Source organism: Pagrus major, chromosome 7 (genome assembly GCF_040436345.1).
Source record: "Pagrus major chromosome 7, Pma_NU_1.0".
Lineage (NCBI taxonomy): Eukaryota > Metazoa > Chordata > Actinopteri > Spariformes > Sparidae > Pagrus > Pagrus major.
Genome location: NC_133221.1, coordinates 14059043 through 14081208, shown reverse-complemented (window position 1 = coordinate 14081208; position 22166 = coordinate 14059043). Strand labels below are relative to the sequence as shown.

Genomic DNA, 22166 nt, shown 5'->3' with positions numbered 1-22166 from the left:
TGCGAGTTGGACTTTGTTTTTGAATCTCTTATTTGGAAATGAGTCACTGATGAATTTCTCTCACATAAGCAGCGATATTAAGAGAATTTATTTACACTTCTGTTGGAAAGAGCTCCGACTGTAAGTCAGTACCTGCCCACATGAGACAGAGTGAAGTGAATCAGCTGCCTTTATCTGCGGCCACATGGACGCGGGGCAGACAAAAACTACTGTAGCACTACATGAAATAATCAGGCGGGCCGGGGCCACCATTATCTGAAATGGACAGCTCGAGGATCAAACGTGTTCATGACAGAACAAAAGATAGAGCTAATGTTCAGCCGAGAGTGGGATTAGAGAGATTAATGTAGTCCAAAGTAGCATTTCTTCCTGGTTTTATCCGTGATTTTAACCTTTAATCTCAGCCGCAGTGGAGAGTCGCTCAGCCTCATTTTGGTGAGCGTCACCGGCTCTGGATCACAAAGTTCATCAGTGCTGTAGTATACTGACGTGCACAATAAATATGGTGTGATAGTCGTGTATACAGTCATTTAAAAGTGCCCTGTAATAAGGTCCTCATTTCCCAGCAACACAGACCCCTGCAGCAGTAAGCCCAGATCTCTCTGACGCCGATTCGGGATCAGTTATGGTAAAATGCTCCTCTGCGTCCGTGGCAGAAATCCCTCGGTTAGCAAGACTTCAGTGCAGTAATGTCTCTGAGTAAGTGAGTGTGCATTCAAGTCGTGCTGAGCAACATGACTCAGTGGGCGAAGCCCAAAGAGCGTTGTGTAATTTTTAACTTTAGCCAGATCTGGGACAAGCCAGAAAAGCAGGACCTTCATGGTCCGTGTGCTCACATTGCATTACTGAAATGGTTTAAGCAGTTCAGCCTCAGTCGTACGAATCCTGATTGAGACCGGAGCTCCAAGAAAGTGCTGCAGTTAAGATGAACACAGCGTCCTCTTTAACACATTGTCTCTCAGTACACCGGTGCCATTAGCACTCAGTTGTTTTGAGGAAAAAAAATAACAGATAATTTATGAGCCATAATAGTGTTTACTGTTGTACTGGCAGGTTTTTGATGACAGCTCTGCGCTCTCTGCTGAATATTTCTTCCCCCCGGGGGGCTGCCGCAGGGTTCAGTACCGTATGTGTTTCTCACTGATTCGAAAGCGAGGTCGTCATCGGGTCACGCGTGTTGTGTTTTAAGCTTACATGTTGAGGAAAATCATTTTTAAAGACGTGACAGCGTGTGATGTTATTTACACCGGATAATGAACCTTCTGCTGACCTGTTACAACAGAACAACATGATGAAAATGCACAACATGAACGTAAAGAGTAGGCGAGGGAAATAGGTCAAAGGTCACCCTCAAACACACACTGGCTTTCCATTTAGTACGTGGTGAACAGATTCTCTCTGGAGATATCTGCAGGTGAAAAAGACGTAGAAATGTGACTCGAACACATTTAAAACTCTGGTATTACAGTTAACAGACACAGTGTTTGTGGTGCTACAACTTTCTCTCTTCTAACACCGTGGAGAGCTTTGCATTGCCACGTTTTTTTTTGGTCATCATCAGCTGTTATAGAAAATCAACTCGAGCTTCTGTTCTCACTTCACGCCAACACAGAAACAAAAACTGGATTCTTCAGAGACCGTTTAAAATAAAACTTTTGGTAGTTTTGTGAGGAGAATAAAATGGACGCAGGAAACAGTGAGCTTTGAGTTGAAGAGTAACTATCTACAGTGTGAATCTGATCCGAGTCTCTCAGTCTAAAGCATTAAATATCCACGTATTTTGATTTGTATTGACACCTACCTGGCTATAGGTTGTCGCCGATCGTTACATCGTCCGATATTATCGCTGTATAATTCACTGTTCAGTGATTTCAGTCATTTTAGACAACATCAACTGAGAAGTATCCTGCCTCTGTTACGTATCTTTGTGTTTGACTACCACATTTGAGGGACAGTTGCTGAAATCATGTGTATATCAGCTGATATATCAGAATTTTTTACTTTTATATGCACTTTAACACGCTGTACTGCTCACCTGTGGTACCGTTTTTAGATATTTATTGGTGCTTTCTATGTAGGCAAGCACACCAAGAAATGACAATAAATAAATGTAATCGTTCATATTTTACTTACTAACGTCGATATCGGCATCGCCCCAAAAATCGAGTAACGGTCTGGCTGTAGTAGCCATCGGCAGTTATAGATTATAATTATAAATCTACTATATTTACTTCAGAGGAAAAAAAAAACAATGCTTGTCTGAAATGCTGTTTGTCTTCAGATCTGCATTAACACAGATGTGTATTTCAGTGTGTGCAGCCAAACTGTGGGAGTCATTTTAAATAATTCTCAGCTATTACTCAGTTTAATAAATTACATAGTACAGACCAAATAATGGAATGACACGACCTTGATGAGTAATAAGTCCGATTAGTCTTTTGTCATTGTCTCCCGGCCGCTTTTTCATTAAGGAACGTGTATTGTGTTGTGAGGTATCTACTCCATCCTCACTGTTTCTGTAGTTTTTGACCTTTATTCGTTTGCAAACGTTGACAATCGTCTTTGCTGCCACCAACATCGTCACTTTTGCTTTAACCACATCTGAAAGTCACGACTAGATCGCTCACAAGGATCCAGTCCCTGTCACGTTGTTGTAAAGTTGCCACCTTGGGGGAACTTTCTTATCTGTAACTGTAAGAGCTTCTCAGACCTTTGATGAATTCAGGTCTTGTACTCTGTAGTTTCATAGTTGTGGGGGGGGGATTTAAATTCTGACAACGCAGAGCCCCCCTGCTGAGTCTGGACCACTTCATACTGAAATGTTCCCAAACAAGGATTGGATGAAGCCTAAAAAACCCCCAAACAAATAAACAATCTCTAAAAATAGACGTCTTTTATTATGTGAGAGCAGCTGGAAGATTAAAATATGTTTTTTTTATACATTGCAGGCAAAACTTTCCCTCGTGGACGAGTAGGAGACGTATGACTGCCTTTTAAAAAGCAGCACAGAAAAGAGGGGGATGAAGGTGTGGTGAGCTGAGGGGACAGCAGGAGTCTTCTCCGACGCTAAAGCAACATAATTCCCTCCCAGAAAGTTACTGGTTACACAATAGCAGCCACAAGATGCCGTGTGGACTTTGAATGCAACTAAATCGAGGGACAGTCTGGCCTGATATGACTGTTGCCGAGTAGAAATGTTTGCTTTTGCCAACATTTTTCTCCTGCCCGTCCCGTCGGTCCTTCCAACATCCTACGTTCAACATGTCGAAGTCTAGAAGACGAATTTGGTTAGTTGTGCTTTGAGGATATGCTAATGCTCTGCAGCTTTTAGGCACAATGAAAGAGTGTTTACACAGCTTGGAGGTTTTGTGAGGGAGGACTATGAAAATATGAGCCTTTGTGACGCTCTCTCTCTCTGTCTCTCTCTCTCTCTCGAAACATGACAATCTCATCTGACATGGCCCTGCGCTAAAGACTTTTCAAACGGTGTGAGTGCAGGTTTTTGCAATTCAAATGAAATAGAGGCCATTAAGGAATAGGACTCTCAAATAGGAAATACTTAGCCCCGGCTGAAAAAAAAGGCCTCGAGGCTGACTGGAAAAAAAAAGGTGACAAAGAGGCTCTTTAAGTCGATCCATCTCTCTACCTCTAATACGTGCCCGAATATGCTTTGACTTGAACTCCGGCGCCGTGCAGCATCCATAAGCTTGCCATTTTAAAAAATGCCCCCGATCCCCGCAGCAGCTACAGCGAAGACGAGAAAGCCCTCCAGTTTGTAGATGATCTGTTGCCATAGCTACCCGAGCACAGGAACCGAGCTGAGTTGAGGCAAACGGAGCCGAGCCCCTCCTCCTCCTCCTCCTCTTCTTCCTCCCCCTCACAGGGTCCCCTGGCTAGTTCATTAACATAATGATTCACACCAAACTCTCCTTGAAGGGGCCACCGTTTGTAGGTTTTTAAAATCGTCAGCGGAGCCTCTGTCATTATTAAACAAGTTTGCCTTTTACCGAGGCCGGCGCACTGCACGTTACGCAGCTTTGTGGCTGCAGACGACTGGATCGCTTCTGTGTACGGTCAGAGTCTGCGTGATGCTGCAAAAGCAAGGAGACGTGGAAGATTTATGCTAATAGTGACTCATGATAAAGCAGCGTTTTCGTCGTATCACTGAGCGGTTTGCGTGGGCTCTATTTTTGGATACAGTTCAATTAACTTAACGTTGCACAAAAATCAGGCCGCTTAAGAATTAATTGCCTATTAAAATGACTACCTTACTTCAGGGCGGGAGCTTGTTTACAGTGTGTGCTAAAGCAGCGGTTCCTGCGTGACACTTTGTGTTAAGATGTTTGCAATAAACAGCTTAATAAAAGCGCTGCCACAACCCCAACACACTTGTAAGGGGGGGACGCACCTTCGCTTAATCAGAGGCCACAAAGATAAAACTAAGCAGAGATGTTTATCCGTGGCGTAATCGTTCCCTCGACAGTCAGCAAAGATGCTGAACTATTATTATGTCAAATATGTTGTCAGCACTGTTGTCTCATTGTTGTTTTTATCTTGTTTTCCCACAGTGATCTGCAACTTCCGGTCACCAATATGTCAGGCCCTGGTCCTGGAGATTGGGGAAACTGTACAGATTCTGGAGAAGAGTGAAGGTAATCAATCAAATCTTATCATAATGTCTTTTTGTTGAAACAAAAGAGCAGTTCTGGACTGTGGAGAGACATATAACTTAACGTGGACACTACGGATGTCCTCGTGGATCGACATCCTACAGCTAAAAAGCCAGTTGCCTATTTAAATGTGACTTTTCAGGCCAAATAGATACATAATACAGAATCCTGTGTTTCTCCACCAGAACTTTTTCCCTCTAGTAGCACGGCGAGAGCTTTGAAGCAGCGTTTATGTTGAGAAATAACACTTTAACACTTCATCTTACGAGACGGTAGTTTCGAGTTCGTAGGAAGGTTCCTGTGAGGAGCTTTACATGCTGGTACTAATTATGGGGAAAATGCTCTGAAGCACATCAAAGGTTAGAGTTATTTGAGATAAGCAGCTGTCGATTTCCAGCACCATTAAAACAAAACTATAAAAATATGGCCGACGCTGAAAAAACAAATGATTAAAGACTTTCTTTTTGGTGGTACTTTGACTCGCGTCCCAGAGTTACTAAAATCCTGGTTACAGCCCTACAGAAAGTAAACTACACTTGATCAAGCGGAGGTCGTGAAACCCTGTAAACGTAATAAATACCAGTACCAACACCAACCCAAACACACAAAGGTCTTTTTATGTTTGTGTAATGTAATCACATAACTTCTAGTCATGTCTAAAAAGCCACTAACCTAATTTTAATCCATCAAACAAGTTGCATGATGTAGCCTAGCTAACTGCTAGCTAGCGGAACCCAAGCTAATGTAACGGCTGCCGCAGATTATTTCGTAGTCGTTAAATAAACTGACTAAAATATATTCACAGAATCAGTTAAAATAGCATTTGTTTGCTTCAAACTGTCAAGAAGAAAAGATGAATCATTTTGTTTGCTGTTAGCTGTTAGCCTACCGATAGCCTACTCTGCCACAGACAGACCTGCTGCAGCAGTAGCTAGGACAAGCTACTCAAGCTAACAAAGCAACACTAAGTATTCACAGCAACAGTTGAAACAGCATTTTTTTGCTTTTGATTGTCAAGAATCATTGTGTTAAAGCGGATTTGTAGAGATTATACTGATACCCTCCCATAGACAGAGCTGCACTAGTGGTTAGCTAGAATAGTTAGCTAGACTAGTTAGACCAGACTACTCGAAGCTAACGCAAGTTTGATGAGTAAGCTAATTAGCTGTACACGGTATGTGAGAAAACACTGTTTACAGTCATAGCTAACATGTTAACATGGCTAAAATGTAATTTTAAAAATGTGTTAGCTATTGAGATAAAAGCATAATGATAAAAAATACCACAGCCAAATCGTCGTGATGTTTTCTGATGTGCACTTGTCTCCCTTCAGGTTGGTACAGAGGCTTTTCCACCAAGAAGCCTTCTATCAAGGTAATTACACCAACGTACACAGATCACTGGTTTGACACTGTGTGATTCAGTGTCGTCCATTTAAATGAACCCTGAGTGAATTAAACACATGTTTAGACTCATAGGTGAAGCAGAAAGAAATTGTAATTACATATATTTGGATTTGGATTAACTCACTTGGCCAGCTAGTATTTAATATAAGATTTATTTTATTCAAATAAATGAACATTCACCCAAACATCTGTAAAACTGGTTGCCTTGTAACACAAAGTAGTCTCCACATGATGTTTTTATTTTTATTTTTTATGAACGATTGTATTTGTGAATGATGCTGTGATGTGAGAGATCCCAGAAATAACTTCAAGACATTATTGAGTGATTAATTTATTGAATAGAGCTTTGATTTGACAAAAATAGAAATCTCCTGACCTGTATTTCCAGAGGTGCTTTCATAAAGACGCTATTTTAACCTGCATGTGTATCACGTGATTAATGACCACCTTACTGCAAGCCAGCTCTATAATTTTTTTAAATTGTAGTATGGCACTTTACAGATCATCGGAGCACCAGGGACCCAACGCTCTGCTCTGAGTGCATGCTGTATTGCTACTGTGCTGTTTTCTCTCACTGGATAAGCCACGTTTGTTTACCTTTCAGCCAGCAGATGGTGCAGTTAGTGATCAGAAATCCAGACGTTATACCAAAAAAATGACTATTTAGTTGTAATGCATTAAACTAAACAATGTTTTATCCGGTAACTTCTGCAGGATGGATGCACCAAACACTCGTTATACTGTATCTTTAATCAATGCAGAAAGAACGGAGCGATTTAATCCAGACCTCTCAGCGCTCACTTCAGTCTGTTCATGCGGCACTGTTTTGAAAAAAATCCTCTGCACACCGCTCTGTAAGAAGAGATCATAGCTGCGGAATAATACAACACCATCACTGCTGACAGAGATCAATACTTTGCAGTAAGTGGTTGTTATATACGACTGGTACATCTGCTTCCCGTGATTGTTAGTAAAGGATGTTTATGACATCCTTGATAACCTGTAGCAGAGCTGGGAGAGTCTTTATACAAGGTTGGAGAACAAGGATGTAAAAAATTGCACATCCACAAATACAAACGCCGGATATATTATTAGAAACATGAGAGCTAGCAGGTAATTTTTTCTATATCGCATGTCTACTCTTGCTTTAAAACTGAGATGTCAGAAGCTGAGGTATTATGTGATGCTGCTGGGATGTTTTAAAGAAAGCACAAAAGCCGTCCAGTCCTGGTAAATGTAGGTGTTAGTGGCTACATGCTGTCCTTCTCTACTCTCATCAGCTATTTACAGTCCTTACTAACACCCCTCCATTTTGTTATGTACTCCGCTGCCCACATTCATTCGCCCCCATACTCTCTCTGTGCTGAGAGAATTAGTTGTGCTCGCTGTGGCCAATTCTTCACATCTGGCAGATTAGAAAAAGAAAGATGAACTGCAAGGGTGGCAGTTGGCACCGCTCGGTCTCGCATCGCCCTTCCCCTGCTAAGCCCGGCCACAATAGGGCTATGCACGTTGCTCTGCCTCTCATGGTATGGGCTTCACACGAAAAATGTTCGCATACAGCAAAGCAGAAGCGATCAGAAGACATATAAGGGAAGTGTGATCTTGCAGAGTTGTAAAACCTATTTTTTCCCCCCGATCGTAGCGCTCAACACAGTTTAGGTTATTCTACCTAATAACACAAACACAACACAGTACTGTACATTTTAGTTACGTGTTGCAGGAGAATTAAGAACCTAATCCTGTCACGCTGTGTAACCTCTCTGCTCCTTCCTCTGTCCACAGGGTATTTTCCCAGTCAGCTATGTCCACTTGAAGAAATCCACAGTGACCAATAGAGGGTAAGTTGGAGGATAAAGCGCTGCTACTTGAGCTTGTGCAGCATCTTAATTAAAAATGCAAGCATCCAACTTTTTAAAGATGTTTATTTTGAACTTTCAGAACGTGTATGCATCACATATGAGAAAGAAAGAAAGTAATAGACACAAAAGAGGTTGCCAGATTGGTGAATAATTGTCCCCTCATGACCAGGCGGGCTGGAATTATCTGTTCTTTGTCACAGTAATAAGTCAATTAATCGTTTCATGATTTAGTCTTTAAAATGTAAAACAAATGTGTAAAAACAAATTCCCAGGACCCAAAGTGACGTCTTTAAATTGTGTCTTGTCACCCCTGCAACAAATCTCAGTGAGTCAGGGCGACACTCGCTACAATAAATGTAATTCAAGAAACAAAGTTGACCAGAGCACCACGTCGAATATGAGGAAACGCCTGGTCAAACATCAAATATAGGTATATATCTAAAAGCCAAAGAGTGCACCGTGTTTGAGAGCCTGGAAGCTAGGTCCCCTGCAGCAGCCGCAGCTGATGTTAGCCTGCGACCAGCAAGAGTTGTACCCTCCGACACGAACAAAAAGTCAACGTCATCTTCATCAACATCCTTATGTAATTAATTAGCTAGTTGGAGAAGTTGTTGTTGGAGATAACCAGGTTTAGCCAGCTTTCCAGCTTTACAACACGCTGTCTGGTACGCTAAAACAGTATAACAGGTTGTAAAAAGCAGAGTAAAAACAGTTTCCTCAGCCGCTTCCAGCATTTTTAACAGTTTCCACCTTTAAAGGTTTAATTTTGGTTTAATACATCCAGTAATAAACTGAACTTGAACAACAGGATGGGAAGAAATAACAGGTTTGATGTCACGTCAAAGACATCTATTTATTGTGTTGCAGAGACATCTACTGCAGTTAGCATGCTAACCAGCTCCGAGGTCTCAGTCTGGACCGCTAGCTGCACGGCTAGCTAGCTGATGGCAGCAACAGCTAGCAGCATTAAGCGGCTGCTCTGCTGATATGCTTCTCCCCATTTGTTTGGCGTGACCCCCAACAGGTGGCCAATTCTTACATATTGCATCTTTAAAACAAAGTCGGTTGTATTTGGTGACTTTACAGACTTTTTGCTATTACCACCTAAATATCACAATAAACTACAAGATCACAATATAAGTATACACATAAGATTAAAGTGAAGGAAACATTGAATCATCTTTTTAAATGTGTGTATTATGAAGCAGAAACAAACAGATTGACGCTTACACAGTCGTTTGTCTTTACTGATTCATCACTACAAGGCCTTTATTGAGACTTACTGGAAGATAATTCGAGCAATGATGATAAAAAACAATTGTGTTTATCTGTACTCGTCAGGGCCGTCTCATTACACAGGCTCTGTGATACAGATTTTGAGAGAATTTCAGAGCATGACGAGTCGTAACGGTCCGATCTTTAAGACGAACGTTAAGAACATCAGAAAGCTGCTGACTTGCATGCACAAACTCTCTCGCACAGACGGTACATCCAGCGGTCATCTTCAGTTCCCGTCACAATAGCCGGTCACGGCTGTGGAGGCCGGAATAAAGGCGAAAACAAAAGCAGGCAGCAGAGCTCTTTATCAGCCCGAACTCATGGATGTTAAATCTGCGTGCTGGGATCTGTGGCTCAGCGTGGACTGGGAGTTTGCTGTTATATCACCACCCTCCAGTTGAGCTACCACATAGCAGGAGGACTCGCATTTGCACTCAAACAATTAAAAGTGCAGACTTTAAATTGACATTATTATACTGCCTCGCTCCAGGAGTTGCACTTTGGGAAATCTGCTTTGCTGTCTCATGGAGTTAATGAGGTGACACACCTACTGCATATCTGTCGTTCTCCCAAAGCATCTCTGCCGCAGACAATCACCCTGACTCATTGTGTAATGCTTCCCTTGTTGCAAAAACTATGATACAGTATTAAAGATAATTCTCTGCAGCACAGGGCAGAGCTCAGTGAGCAAAGTGCAAAGAGTCACAAGAGATCTAACCTTTGGTTTAATGTTTCCCAACGAATGTAGTCGCACAGGAAGGATGTGTGTTGCTGGTTTTTACTGGAATATCTCCACCTCAGATAAATCTCATTACGCTGCATGATATCACCTCTTTGTCATTTCCCAGCTGTTCTTCAAAAAACTGGCGTCAACGCTGTTACCTTACTTTTGTCAGCCCAGCTCTGTCAAAGGTGCTTTTAAAACAACTTTACAGCGTCCACACCCGATATCTTCGGTATTAAGCCGATGTAGACACGATATGTAGGAATGATATGTTGTGGTTTGGAGGTATTCACTGACCTCCGACGGACAGCTTTGTGTCAAACCTGGTGACACCAACAGTGAACTAAATCAGGTGATTTCCGAATGAGGCGTAACGTTATTGCTCAGCGACCCACATCTCCACACCTCCAGTCCCTGCACCAAGCTAGCATGTAGCTAACTACCAGTGTTACCCCACATTCTGTGACCACCGTTAAGTTTGTCCACTAGTTATTTGCGGATCGGCTCTGAATTCATCCAAATTTGCATGTACATTTTCACATTACATGTACATTACATTTCACTGCACCGCTAGCAGACACTGTAGGCTGTACAGTGTTGTCTTTTAAATAACGTCGAGCAGCGTGAGCTTTCAAGGAGTTTTGTTTATTGTGTGTTGTATTTATGAGTCTTTTATTTGGCATTATATAACGTAATGTTACTGTCGGCAAATATAGTGGCACATTTACGCAACAAAACTAAAATCGGAGTTGTAAACTTGACAGGACAAAGGAAACAGAATTAAGATTGATTTAAACTTCTGAAATAAATCTTTTTGACAGCTCTGATGGGGAATGTTTCTCCCTGTTTAACCCACCATCCGCTGATAGTTTTAATTTGTATGATCCAGCCCACCTGATTTGGGATTAAACACAGTGCTCGCGGATATAACTGTGATCCGCGCATCATTATCGTCCACATTGGGCTCGGTTTTATTTTAAGTCCTTTTAGGCGAGTCTTGCCACTCTGCAGCCATCTTGGCAGCGCCCCCCAGGCAGTTATTTTGGGCTAACAAGACCAGGGCCCTATCTAAATAAATGTGGAGAGAGCCTCAACCTCACTTTCAAAGGTCGCCGGGACATAATTGCACGTATAGAACGACCATCAGATCATTAAATCTGATAAAAAATGCTTAAAAACTAAAAAAAAGTAAGGTTTAAAATAATTTTTTCCCCTACAGGTTTACTTGGTTTCATGACACTAACTTCTTTTAGGGCTCAATCCAGAGTGCCATGACATGACGCTGTCAGCTCGTCCCACCAGAGCACTCGAACAGATGCGAGTTTAATGTCTGATCTTTGTATGACCTCACCTTTCTTGGTGGTCCTGTGCATTAGTGTGATATCCTCCTCCTCCATGCCTGTTAGAAGTCCGTTTGCAACCGCACCCAGCTGGTTGAAATTGTCATGAATCTCAACTGTGTCAGTGCAACAACACGACTGGCTGATATGTTTCCGGGTTCGGCTGTGATAAAGCAGAAAGGGGTAAGGGTGGGACGTGTCATACAACCGGGCTTTTCTATTCAAAATGCTTTAAGACATTTTTCTATCAACAGTTTTTAATAAAGATAAAGAAATATGAAGTTTCTGACAATGTTAAAATGTTGCATATTGTTTTGTTTTGGTCTGATTACCTGTGTCAGAAATGTTAACCCTCATTCAAAAGCTCTTCTGCTGAGCTGTGCATGCTTCACCCAATAATTATCAGGTACTTGGCATTTCTCTCATCTTCTTTAAACAGTAATACCGGGCTCTCTTTCACTCATTTTAAAGACTGCATGACATTAATAGCAACAACCATTTATACAACATTGTAACATCCACACAACAGCGCCCCCTATGGTCACACTTGATGAGGACCAAAGAATATATTGTAGCAGGTGTCAGAGCAAACTGGATGTGTGTGTGTGTTTTTTCCTTTAGCCTGTGCGAGACGGTGGTGCCCCTCGAGGACCCGATTATCACAGAGACCACCTCCACACTGCAGGAATGGGGCGTCTTGTGGAAGCAGCTCTATGTGGTCAGTAGCACTATATTACAGTACATCGCACTCATATTAAAAACAAAACACTTAGCAATAAATGTGAGACTGGATCTAACACAACCAGAATTTCCAAGGGAATTGGGAGAAGAAATTGCATCCGTTGTTGTTTTCTTTTGCGTCCTCCTGAGGGGCTTCGATGGCTTTTCCAGTATGTTTTTCTTAACTGCGCCTAATTCAACACCTGGTTTAACGAGGTCTGCCGGCAAGAGTGCTGAATAGCCAGAGACGAGCCCGAACATACAGTGACAGCTCCTTTAAATATTTCCCCATAGCATGTCGTTCTGACTGTCACCCTACATTTACATATAGCATCTATGTAGGAACAGAAGCGGTGGTGGGGGCTCAGATAATGGCCTACAGACCTGTCGTATGCAATTTCATGCTGTGTCATTCAGCCATTGATTGATCTTGGCCTGCCCCTCACAGTTTCTGCATCATCTTAAGAGCCGGCTCTGCTTACCACCTTCAGTCAGCCTTTACTTGCAGGGCAAAAGTGATTACTGGAAAAACCCAAAGCATCCTTAATCCTGCTGCACGTTGGTTGGGCAGGCAGAAGTGGTTGGTAGGGTTTTGAGTTTGGAGCTGAGTGGATACGCTGCGGAGCTGGCTGCGAGTCTTTACATAACTCTCACTGAGGACTGCTCACGCTCTGAGCAACTAAGGAGCCCTAGGCATTGGTGTGATGATGTAACTTCCTCTCAAGCTCGACTAATGTGAAGCGCTGATTTAACAGTGCTGGTTTTGGTGCTCACCCCCTGTGTGATATGGGCCATGTTGCCACAGTCGCATCCATAATAATAGGATGCAGTTTTGGCTTGATGTTGATGCATTTCACCTTATTGTCGCCAATTACAATTCATTGTGTTACTTCAGGGAGCAATGGCCTAAGCATAACTGTGTGTCTGTTATAATGTACGTAATTAGCCCCGCAGAATAGATGTCTGAAAGGGCTCATCAACCCCGACAAAAATCTTTGTTTTCAGCAGCTACCAGCCTTTGAAAACACGCAGTGTTTATCCTCATTAAATTTACATGGGCATTGTGGCAGCGCTTAATCTTTGCATTTATGTAAACAAACCTGGGTGGTAATGTGGGCTTGTCATACCATTAGGGAGAACAGAAAATACCTGGATTAAAAGTGTTGTCCTTGATCCAGGAGAAACGGTGATGAAATGCATGACTGTGAGGAGGTCATGACAGACTTGATTTTTTTTTTTTATTTCATTAAATAAACCAGTGGACTTTAAATCTCAGTAGCAACCAGTGTTGTCAGAAATATTTATATATCACTACATATCGATTTTGGATATGTGAAACAGTTTTAATACTCATTTAATGTAATAGGCCATATTCACATGGCGGCCATTTTCTTCTGACATCACACTCAGGGTGGGAAGCTCAAATATTGTACAGCTGTGCTCCAGGTTGTATAAATGTCGGGAATAATCTGACAAATTGTTTCCCAATTGAACAGCAGCTGAGTAGACAATGAATAATGAAAATCTGGAGGGAAATTGGGCTTCTTTTAAGGTAAAACAACATATTTGATCAAATTTGATTGGTGAAATAACAGCTAACGTTAGCATTCAACCACTATCTAGCCAACATTACTGTAGGATAATGCTAGGAAGTGGTTGCTAACGTTAGCTAATGGGTTATCAAATATGTTGTTTAACCTTGAAATATGTCCCTTTCACTCTCCATCATCTTTTCAGTCACTGATCTATCAGGAAGCGGTGAAATTATAACAGTTACTCAGATATCCTACATTTATATGACTTTGCGATGTGGAACACAGCAACACAACATTCATTCTCAGTTATCAGCTTTGTAGCTTCAGAGCATTATACAATTAATAAAAGAGAAGATATCAGCTAATTATGGAAAGAGTTTAATTAATAGTCTTTACATAGTGGGAGGAGATCAAATATCCTAACTAAGTCTTTTTGGCTTCCTTCAATAGAAACACAAGGTGGATCTGTTCCACAAGCTGCGCCATGTGATGAATGAGCTCATCGACCTGCGTCGGCAGCTGATCCAGGGCCACCTCGCCCAGGACCAGACCCGTGAGATCAAGCGGCACATCACCGTCCGGCTCGACTGGGGCAATGAGTGAGTGGTGCATGCTCAAAAAAACAAAACAAAACCCAAACATTTGTTTTTAACTGTTGGCTACCGGAGAAGATCATATTTCTTTGGCACTGGAGAGATCTCCAACACTGGATGAGTGGGTGCGTAATAGCATCCTCTCTGATGTAATTTCATGGTCATTTAGCAGATGAGTGAATCTCAAGCGGCTTAAAGTCAATGCACATCTCCCTGGAGGAACTGTAAAGCCATAGTCTTACTGTTGCCAGTTTCAAACTCTCATCCAGCTGAGCTGTGACAGGCATCCATAACCGAGATAAAGACGTGAGGGCTCCAGCTCGGCTGAGGAGGGGGCCATCTGTCAGTTTAATATAAGATCACTGCACATAAAAACACACGGATATTCACTTTGAACTACATCACCTGATTGGTCATAAATAGAGTGTGTTCATATAGAAAACTCAGAGGTGGAGCCTGAAACACACTGTATTTAACACCATTCACGCTGAGATCAGTGCTCTGTAGTGCACACTGACCTGAGCGCTGTAGTGATCTAATTTCATGGTCAAAGGATCACAGCAACACTGACAGCTCCCCGTGATTTGAGGCTACACAATTGTGCTTAAGTGAAGGGTTACAGTGTGATATAGGACGTCATGAAGCAGAGGTGTAAGGCAACAAATTATATCCACTTCAGTACTGTACTTAGCGTCTTTAATCCCATAGACCCTTTGGCAGGTCTTCTTTAATGCAAACTCATGTTGAGTGGTTAAGTACTGTTAAAGCCATAAATCCTCATCCCACTACAAGATCCTAATGTTTCCAAAGACGCCAAAAATGTCCTCCACTGTTGGAATAACATAATGCACAAGACTAATCTGAAAGTGTCTGTTGGAGTCATGGAAAATGTAGTTTTCTGTGTCATTATGACCAAACAGAAGTTTTAGGTGTTTAAGTTAATACACTTTTCTTGTGTATTTCCGTTTGTAACGCACTATATTTATTTATTTAAACGCCTTTATTATAGTGGCGTCGAAAAAGACCAGTCATGTAAGGAACCAACATGTTTAACCACTTATATTATAACATCAGTCGACAGGAGGCAATCACATTATCCAGATGAATGAAAAATAATGAAATAACAAGAGATGAGATAACATACTGTACGTTTCCATTCCAACAACATACAGAAAATAGACACCCATGTACATAATATGATACCACAAGAGGCAAAGTTTATCTGTCTTTCATCTTCTTAAATCTGTGCTTTTTATTAAATCTTTAAGCAAATGTTCGACCAACATTAACCACCGTTGTTTCTTGGCCTTTACCAGCTGAGACTCCAGGAAGTTACTGTGCTTAGCCAAGAGGTAGTCTAGCACATAACCGCCCCCAGTAACACAGCAAACTGTCGTTCTTACACCTAGGGTTTCATAACGGATTAAAACGCAAGATATAACATGTCAGTTATTAAAGATTTAGAGGATTTTTCTACCTTTGGACGGAGCCAGGCTACGTGTTTTCACCGAAGAATCAGAACATCAGAACACATGCAAGGAATCTGAAACTGGGTTGACACTGCTGTCAGTATAATCACACAGAAAACAGACAAACAGCTGAGAACGGATACTGAAAATCTGTACTCAAGTAGTTACATTACTGAAATATTACTCAAATTACAAGTAAAACTACTGGTATTAAAATAATACTTAAGTTAAAAGTACAAAGTATTCTTCTTAAACACTGCTCAGAGTATCAGCTACTTTTTAAGAGTTGATGCGTAATGCATTATCAATAGCAGTCAAAGGGGACTCTGCTACAAAAGTACAGTACCCCAAACTTAATCACAGTAATGTGAGTAGTTGTAATAAGTTACTTCCACCCCTGCAGATACAAAAAGTGGAGTAAAAAAAACAAAATTTTCCTGTGAAATTCAGCTCGCAACAGAAATACGGCGCTGTTATTATACGTAAGCACATTACTGGAGTAAATGTTTATGAAGGGATGTTTAAAGATAACATACATATTAGAAAGTTTAATGAGACATGTTTAGACGGCCCTTATTATCTGTAAAAACCTCAAGTGAAAAATGAAGACCGAGAATGCACAAAGCTCAGCATTTAATATACTTTAACTAATATGGTAAATGTGATATTGTTTGAGTCAGAGCCTTTTCTTTCTTTCCTTCCCCAGGCACCTTGGCTTGGACCTTGTTCCCAGAAAAGAGTTTGAAATGGTGGAACCAGATCAGATCAGCATATCAGAGCTATACAAACTGGTATGTTGGGTGGGATTGTTCTTGCTGAACAAATGCGCCCTTTGAATTATGAAACACAATGAATAATGAAGTAAATGTATATTCTTTGTAGGATAAAAATGCATTTAAGTCGAATGCTGTTGGTTTATCTGTTGACTCAAACGATGATGATGTCTTTACACACTGTGAGCTCTTTTTGAGCTCGCTGAGTGCCTTTTGTTTTCATCGCGCCGCCTGGTTTTTGCATATAAGAACGTGTTGTTGGATGTGAAGGGATGTGTGAATGTACCGATTATCAAACCATCCATAAGAAGGTGACTCACAAGAGAGAGAGAGCACGATTCAGCTGTTGGAGCTGCCTCATGTGACCTGTTCTTTATGCTTATCTTACCGCCATATTGAGTGTGTCCCTTTCCTTTGCATCCATGTGACTCTCACAAGCGTGATTGCCAGCTAGCAATGCAGACGTAATGCAAAGCGACAGGCCTCAGGTGAAGCTATGGGAAAATGCATGCAAATGAATTTTTTATTGTTATTTTTTTAAATAAATTACATATTTTAGTCGTGGGTTGCTGTAAACCACCAACCAGACTAGAGACGTATTCCCATAAATAAGTAATGCCTCAAATGTGTTTTGGTGATATGGGACTTGTAAATCTAAACACATAAACACTCACACACACAACACACACACAACACACACCGAGGAGACTTACTGAAGCAGATCCAATTTTAGAAATATGCGATTACAGCACAGATGTTATGAAATCTACTGTTGGAGATGGTTATCTAGGAAGGGAGATCCTTTCTGGTCAGAAGCTGAAGCTCCGTATGCTGATCAAAACACTCTCCAACTGCCCTGCAGCCTCCCATTATCCCATTGCCATGTTTCTCAGCTTTGCACGCAGAATGTTTGTGCACTAAATGCTCTGTCCAGAAACAACAGCGTAGCTCTTCCTTGCCAAAAAGCCTCCTGACTCTGTCGATGAAAGCGAGCTTGTTTTTGGCAGGGCACAAGGCCTTGGCACCTCTTCAGGTTGGGGAGTAGAGGAGTCCTTTTAGGCTGCTGAGCAGAGAGGTGTGTGTGGGCGATACTGGCTTTGTCCTCTCCTCTCCCACACACTCACGTTTTGCCTCATGTGGGCTTCTATTAGCGCTGCAGGAGAAGTAGTAGAGCTATGAAGCATCGACCGAGGCATTGTTCAGGTGGTGTTTGTCTGAAGCTGCTGTAAGGTAAATAAGTTCAATGCTGTGTGGGAAGAGTAGAGAATGGACCGACTGATCTGACATCTTTCTTTTGAACTTCACTCTTTTTTAGCATGTATCCAGCAGACACTGTGGTCAGCAAAGCACAAACCAGGTACAGTCTTTTCAAAGTTGCTTGTTTACAAAGCCATCAAAAACCATACTGTCACTTTAACCCTCATTTCATTTATTCTCCGAACACTCTGCAGCCACTCAGGTATGACACTATGACCGTCACATTTAGACTCTTTACTATAAGTGGCCATTAATCCTGGTGATCTAAGAATGTATCTAGTTCCTGTAGAGGAGGATACGAGCATGTAGGGATAAAAAGCCTTGATATAAAATGTGGATTACAAGGTGTCACCACCATGCTCCATAAAAACCTCACACCAGCGCTGCCAGAGTGGGTCGAATCCCACTGGGTCCACGTATGCCCCAAGATGTGTGCACAGATAGTACAGTAGTGTACTATAGATGTCGACTGAAATTCATGTGTGAAAACACCAGCTTAAAGACTTGTTGCATTTTGACTCCATTAAGGGATGAAGTATTTTTAGTATTTGAAGTATACTATATAGCCCCCTTTAAAACCATAACACATTGTTTGTACACTTGTACAGTAAATTAACAAAATATATATTTATTAGTGAGCTTTAAAGGTGCAATACGTAAGGAATCAGCCACCTTGAATTTATACTCCCAACAAATATGAACAGCATACCACCAGAATAACTACTGACTGCTCGTTTAACCAACTTTTAGCCTATTAGCTCAGTTAGCCGTGCAGCTAGCCCGACTACCAAGGGGGTGCTGGTGTTTACACCACTAGCACAGGACCGCTGGGAGAAAGAGGTTTTCAGGCTAGCTGGTTAGCATGCTAACTTCAGTAGATATCTAAACACAATACATAGTTGTCCTTGACACAACGTCAAAACTGCTATTTCTTTGCATCCTGTTGATCATTTTAGTTAATTTTTCGAGTGTTTCAAACTAAAATTAAAAGTGCTGGTACATAGATTTAAATACATGTGGACAGAGCAGGGCTAGCTGCTTTCTCCCATCTCCAGTCTTTGTGCTAAGCTAACTGGCTGCAGCTTCATGTTTAACAGGCAGATATAGAGCTGCGTATTGCCACTGATTTCCCAACTCAGTTCAATTAATGATTACATTTGATTTGTTCAATATTAAATAGGTTAGGGTAATGTTCAGAGACTGTCAGAAATAATGCAGATTTTTCTAAGAACCTTCTTACCTGATGCTTTATTAAAATTATTAATGTTGACATTAAGAAGTAAATTAAATGGTTTTAGAGATTTGTGGTTAAAGTCTGACTATAGAGAATTAAAATGGATATTGTTGTATTTTTAGCATTTAATTATAAAAAACATCAGAGAACAAGAAAGTAATGACAGATTTAGGTCTATGTATTTCAACAAAGGAAAATAAGGTAAAAAATAAACGTTACCATTTTAAACAACCTTAGTGTATTCAAGTATAGATTTCAGAATATACGAGGTGCACACGAATGCACCATGAAGTCCCTGTCCTGGTGTGCATGTGTCAAACTCAGGCACAGACAGCGGAGGACAGAAGCATGTCCATATATTACACCAAAACGCACTCGTGACACTCAGTATAGATTTTAATGACATGACTGTTTTGGTACAAAGATTTATTCGCCAAACAGAAACTCTACCTGCATTTGACGCTTGGCCGGAGTTATAAAGGCATAATAAAAGATCCATTTCAGGATTTCATGAATTGATACTGAATTATTAAAATCAGGATCAATTTCAATCAGTAAATTAATTTTTTAAACTCTTTGCAGACATAGATATTCTCTTTAACTCTCTGCAAGAATATATCTAACAATTCCCTCAATAAGGACCCTGGCAGAGTCCTTTGCAACTGAGACAAAAATGTATGATGAGAAGGGACATAATTTTCTTGTCATACATCAAAGAAACACAGAATCTTATCATCACAGACTGCACTCTCCTCGCAGCCCCTATCAACAAACACAGACCCACCAGAGCTGCACTTTCTCATCCTTCATTCATCAATTCTTTATTTAGATGGCAGCCTGTGTGTCTACTGAGTTTACTGTAAATAGCATGTACTTGTGACAGGGTGAAATACACGGTGGAGCATATATCAATACATTATTCACCCCTTACAGTACCCCTCATTGATCTAATAAATAAGCTGTCTATATACAGAGTGGCAGTGAGGACCCGTCTCGTTAACGGTCACTTTCTTCTTTGCATCCCAGGGTGACAGCACGAGGCAGCGCCATGGTGACGGTTGCCGTGTCCCCGTGTCGCACCACCTCTTCATCAATCTGAAGAGCTTTACTTACAACAGTATCAGTGAGGACGCCGACGTCTTCTTCTTTCTGTACGACACTCGTGAGGCCAAACAGATCAGGTACACGGAGGCCTCTCAGTGAGCACACAAAAAGCCCTGAGTGATCCGACAAGGGCAAAGAGACACAACCACACACACACACACACACACACACACACACACACACACACACATATGTCTACACACTACCTCTGTTCAGCAGATTGACTGAGGCTTTCTGTGGTTGACAGACACTGGTTGACAGTGAACTGGCTTCTTTTGCAGTGAGAAGTTCATGGTGAAACTGAACAAAAATGGCGGACCAAAGAATCCAGAGAAGGTGGATCGTCTCTGTGCTCTCTTCACGGTAACATATTCTCCCTTCTAGACATGAATACAAATATTAGGGCTGCAAATAACAATCATTTCATTATAGATTAATTTGCTGATTATTTTCAAGAGTAGTCTATTAAAACATTTGAAAAATGAAAGTGACATTTGTAAATTGCTTCTTTTGTCCAACCAACAGTCCAAAACCCAAAGACTCTTCATTTTATTATCATAAATAACAAAGAAAAGCAGAAAATTCTTACATTTAAGAAGCTGGAACCAGCAAATGTCATTTTTGCTTGAAAAACTGACTGAAACAATTAATCAATTGTCAAGATAGTTGGCTATTCATTTCTTTTTCAAATGACTGATCTTTGCACCTCTGACAAATATTTCACCTTTTCATCTCGTTTCTCTTCAGGACCTGAGCAGTAAAGACTTGAAGAGAGACCTGTACATTGTTGCACACGTCGTAAGAACCGGTAAATAAAATACAGCGTGCAAAACTTGTCATTTGTGTTCAATGACAGAGATTTCTGATGTTCTGCGCGTCCCTCTCCTTGGTTTTTTCCAGGTCGCATGCTGCTGAACGACTCAAAGAAAGGCCCGCCTCATGTGCAGTACAGACGACCTTATGGCTGCGCTGTGCTCGCCATGAGCGACGTTTTCCACACCATCACTGACCTCAAAGAGGAGAAGGACTTTGTGCTGAAAGTTTATACGTGAGTCAACATGAGACGCTTCCTCTTCTTCTTGATTCCAACTACAGTAGCAGAAAAGGGGGATTTTAAAGGGGCAGTTCACCCAGAAATCAAAAATACACGTGTTATTTATCCATCTAGACTGTTTGAGTTGCAGAGTTTTGTAGATGTCTGCCTTCTCTTGCATATAATTGAACTGAACATTTGAAAAACTCAACATCAGTGTCTCTTTCCAGAAATCATGACTTGGTTTGTCAAGATAATCCATGGACCTTGTTGTGAGCAGTTTCATTTGTTTTTACTAAATTGCACCTGCCAACATGACACCGCTCAGAAGGAGGCGTCCATCTACTCATGGACGAAAAGCTAGCTGGCCACACTAGCTTACAGCTCAGCCGAGGAGGACGCCATTAATGTTTACATCCTGTGCTGTCTCGAGCAAGAGCCTCTCATCCGGGAGTAGATGCACGTTTCCCTCTGATGCTGTTGGTGGGTGAAGTTCAGTAGAAAGCAAATAGCTCCTTAATGAAACTGCTCACAACAAAGTCTGTGGGTTGTCCTGAGTAACCGGGTCATGATTTCTGAAAAGAGTCATTGATGTCGGAAAGCCAAGTGCCATGTAGTAACATTACGGTCAAGCGAAGGCGGACATCTCTATGGCCGATATCTCCAAAACACAGCGACTCGCATCCAAACAACCTTGATGGATAAAAAGCACGCAAGGTAAGAGGAAAGAAATATGTACTTGTGATTTGGGGTTGAACTTTTGCAGAGTATAGTGACTATTTTTGTAAAAACGGTGTGTACACACTTCAGTTTTTCCGTAATAATCAGTGTAATTGCTCGGTAGCTGCATGGCCTCTGATAAAGACTCTATTTAACGAGGTGGGAACGTGTGAATGTTCTGCGAATGTCTTGCATGACAACCTAGTGCTTCAGCGTTGATGCCTGGTGCGTTTTGACCAGAATGATAATGAAGTGTCCTCTGGAAAATCAATAGCTTCTCACCCCGGGCCTGAGATAGGGCACTTGGCGTGTTGTGAATCTGGCTCCTTCTGTTAGGCTTCGCCACAGAGAGCCACTCCTGTATGCCGGCCAACCCAGCAACAGAGGAGGAGGAGAGACACGGAGAAGGAGAAGGGAAGAGAGCGGGAGAGATGACACTTAGATAATT

General features: G+C 41.5%; 1 protein-coding gene across 1 annotated transcript in view; it reads left to right on the top strand.

Moving 5' to 3' along the window:
* The window catches only part of LOC140999959 (dedicator of cytokinesis protein 3-like), a 51680-nt gene that overhangs the window by 3463 nt on the left and 26051 nt on the right, over positions 1–22166 (top strand). The window contains exons 2-12 of the mRNA XM_073470558.1: positions 4569–4652; positions 6004–6044; positions 7862–7917; positions 11902–11998; positions 13986–14134; positions 16304–16388; positions 17686–17727; positions 19888–20042; positions 20247–20328; positions 20713–20773; positions 20866–21013. Coding sequence (XP_073326659.1) covers positions 4569–4652; positions 6004–6044; positions 7862–7917; positions 11902–11998; positions 13986–14134; positions 16304–16388; positions 17686–17727; positions 19888–20042; positions 20247–20328; positions 20713–20773; positions 20866–21013 — 1000 coding nt within the window. The remainder of the gene's footprint in view (positions 1–4568; positions 4653–6003; positions 6045–7861; positions 7918–11901; positions 11999–13985; positions 14135–16303; positions 16389–17685; positions 17728–19887; positions 20043–20246; positions 20329–20712; positions 20774–20865; positions 21014–22166) is intronic.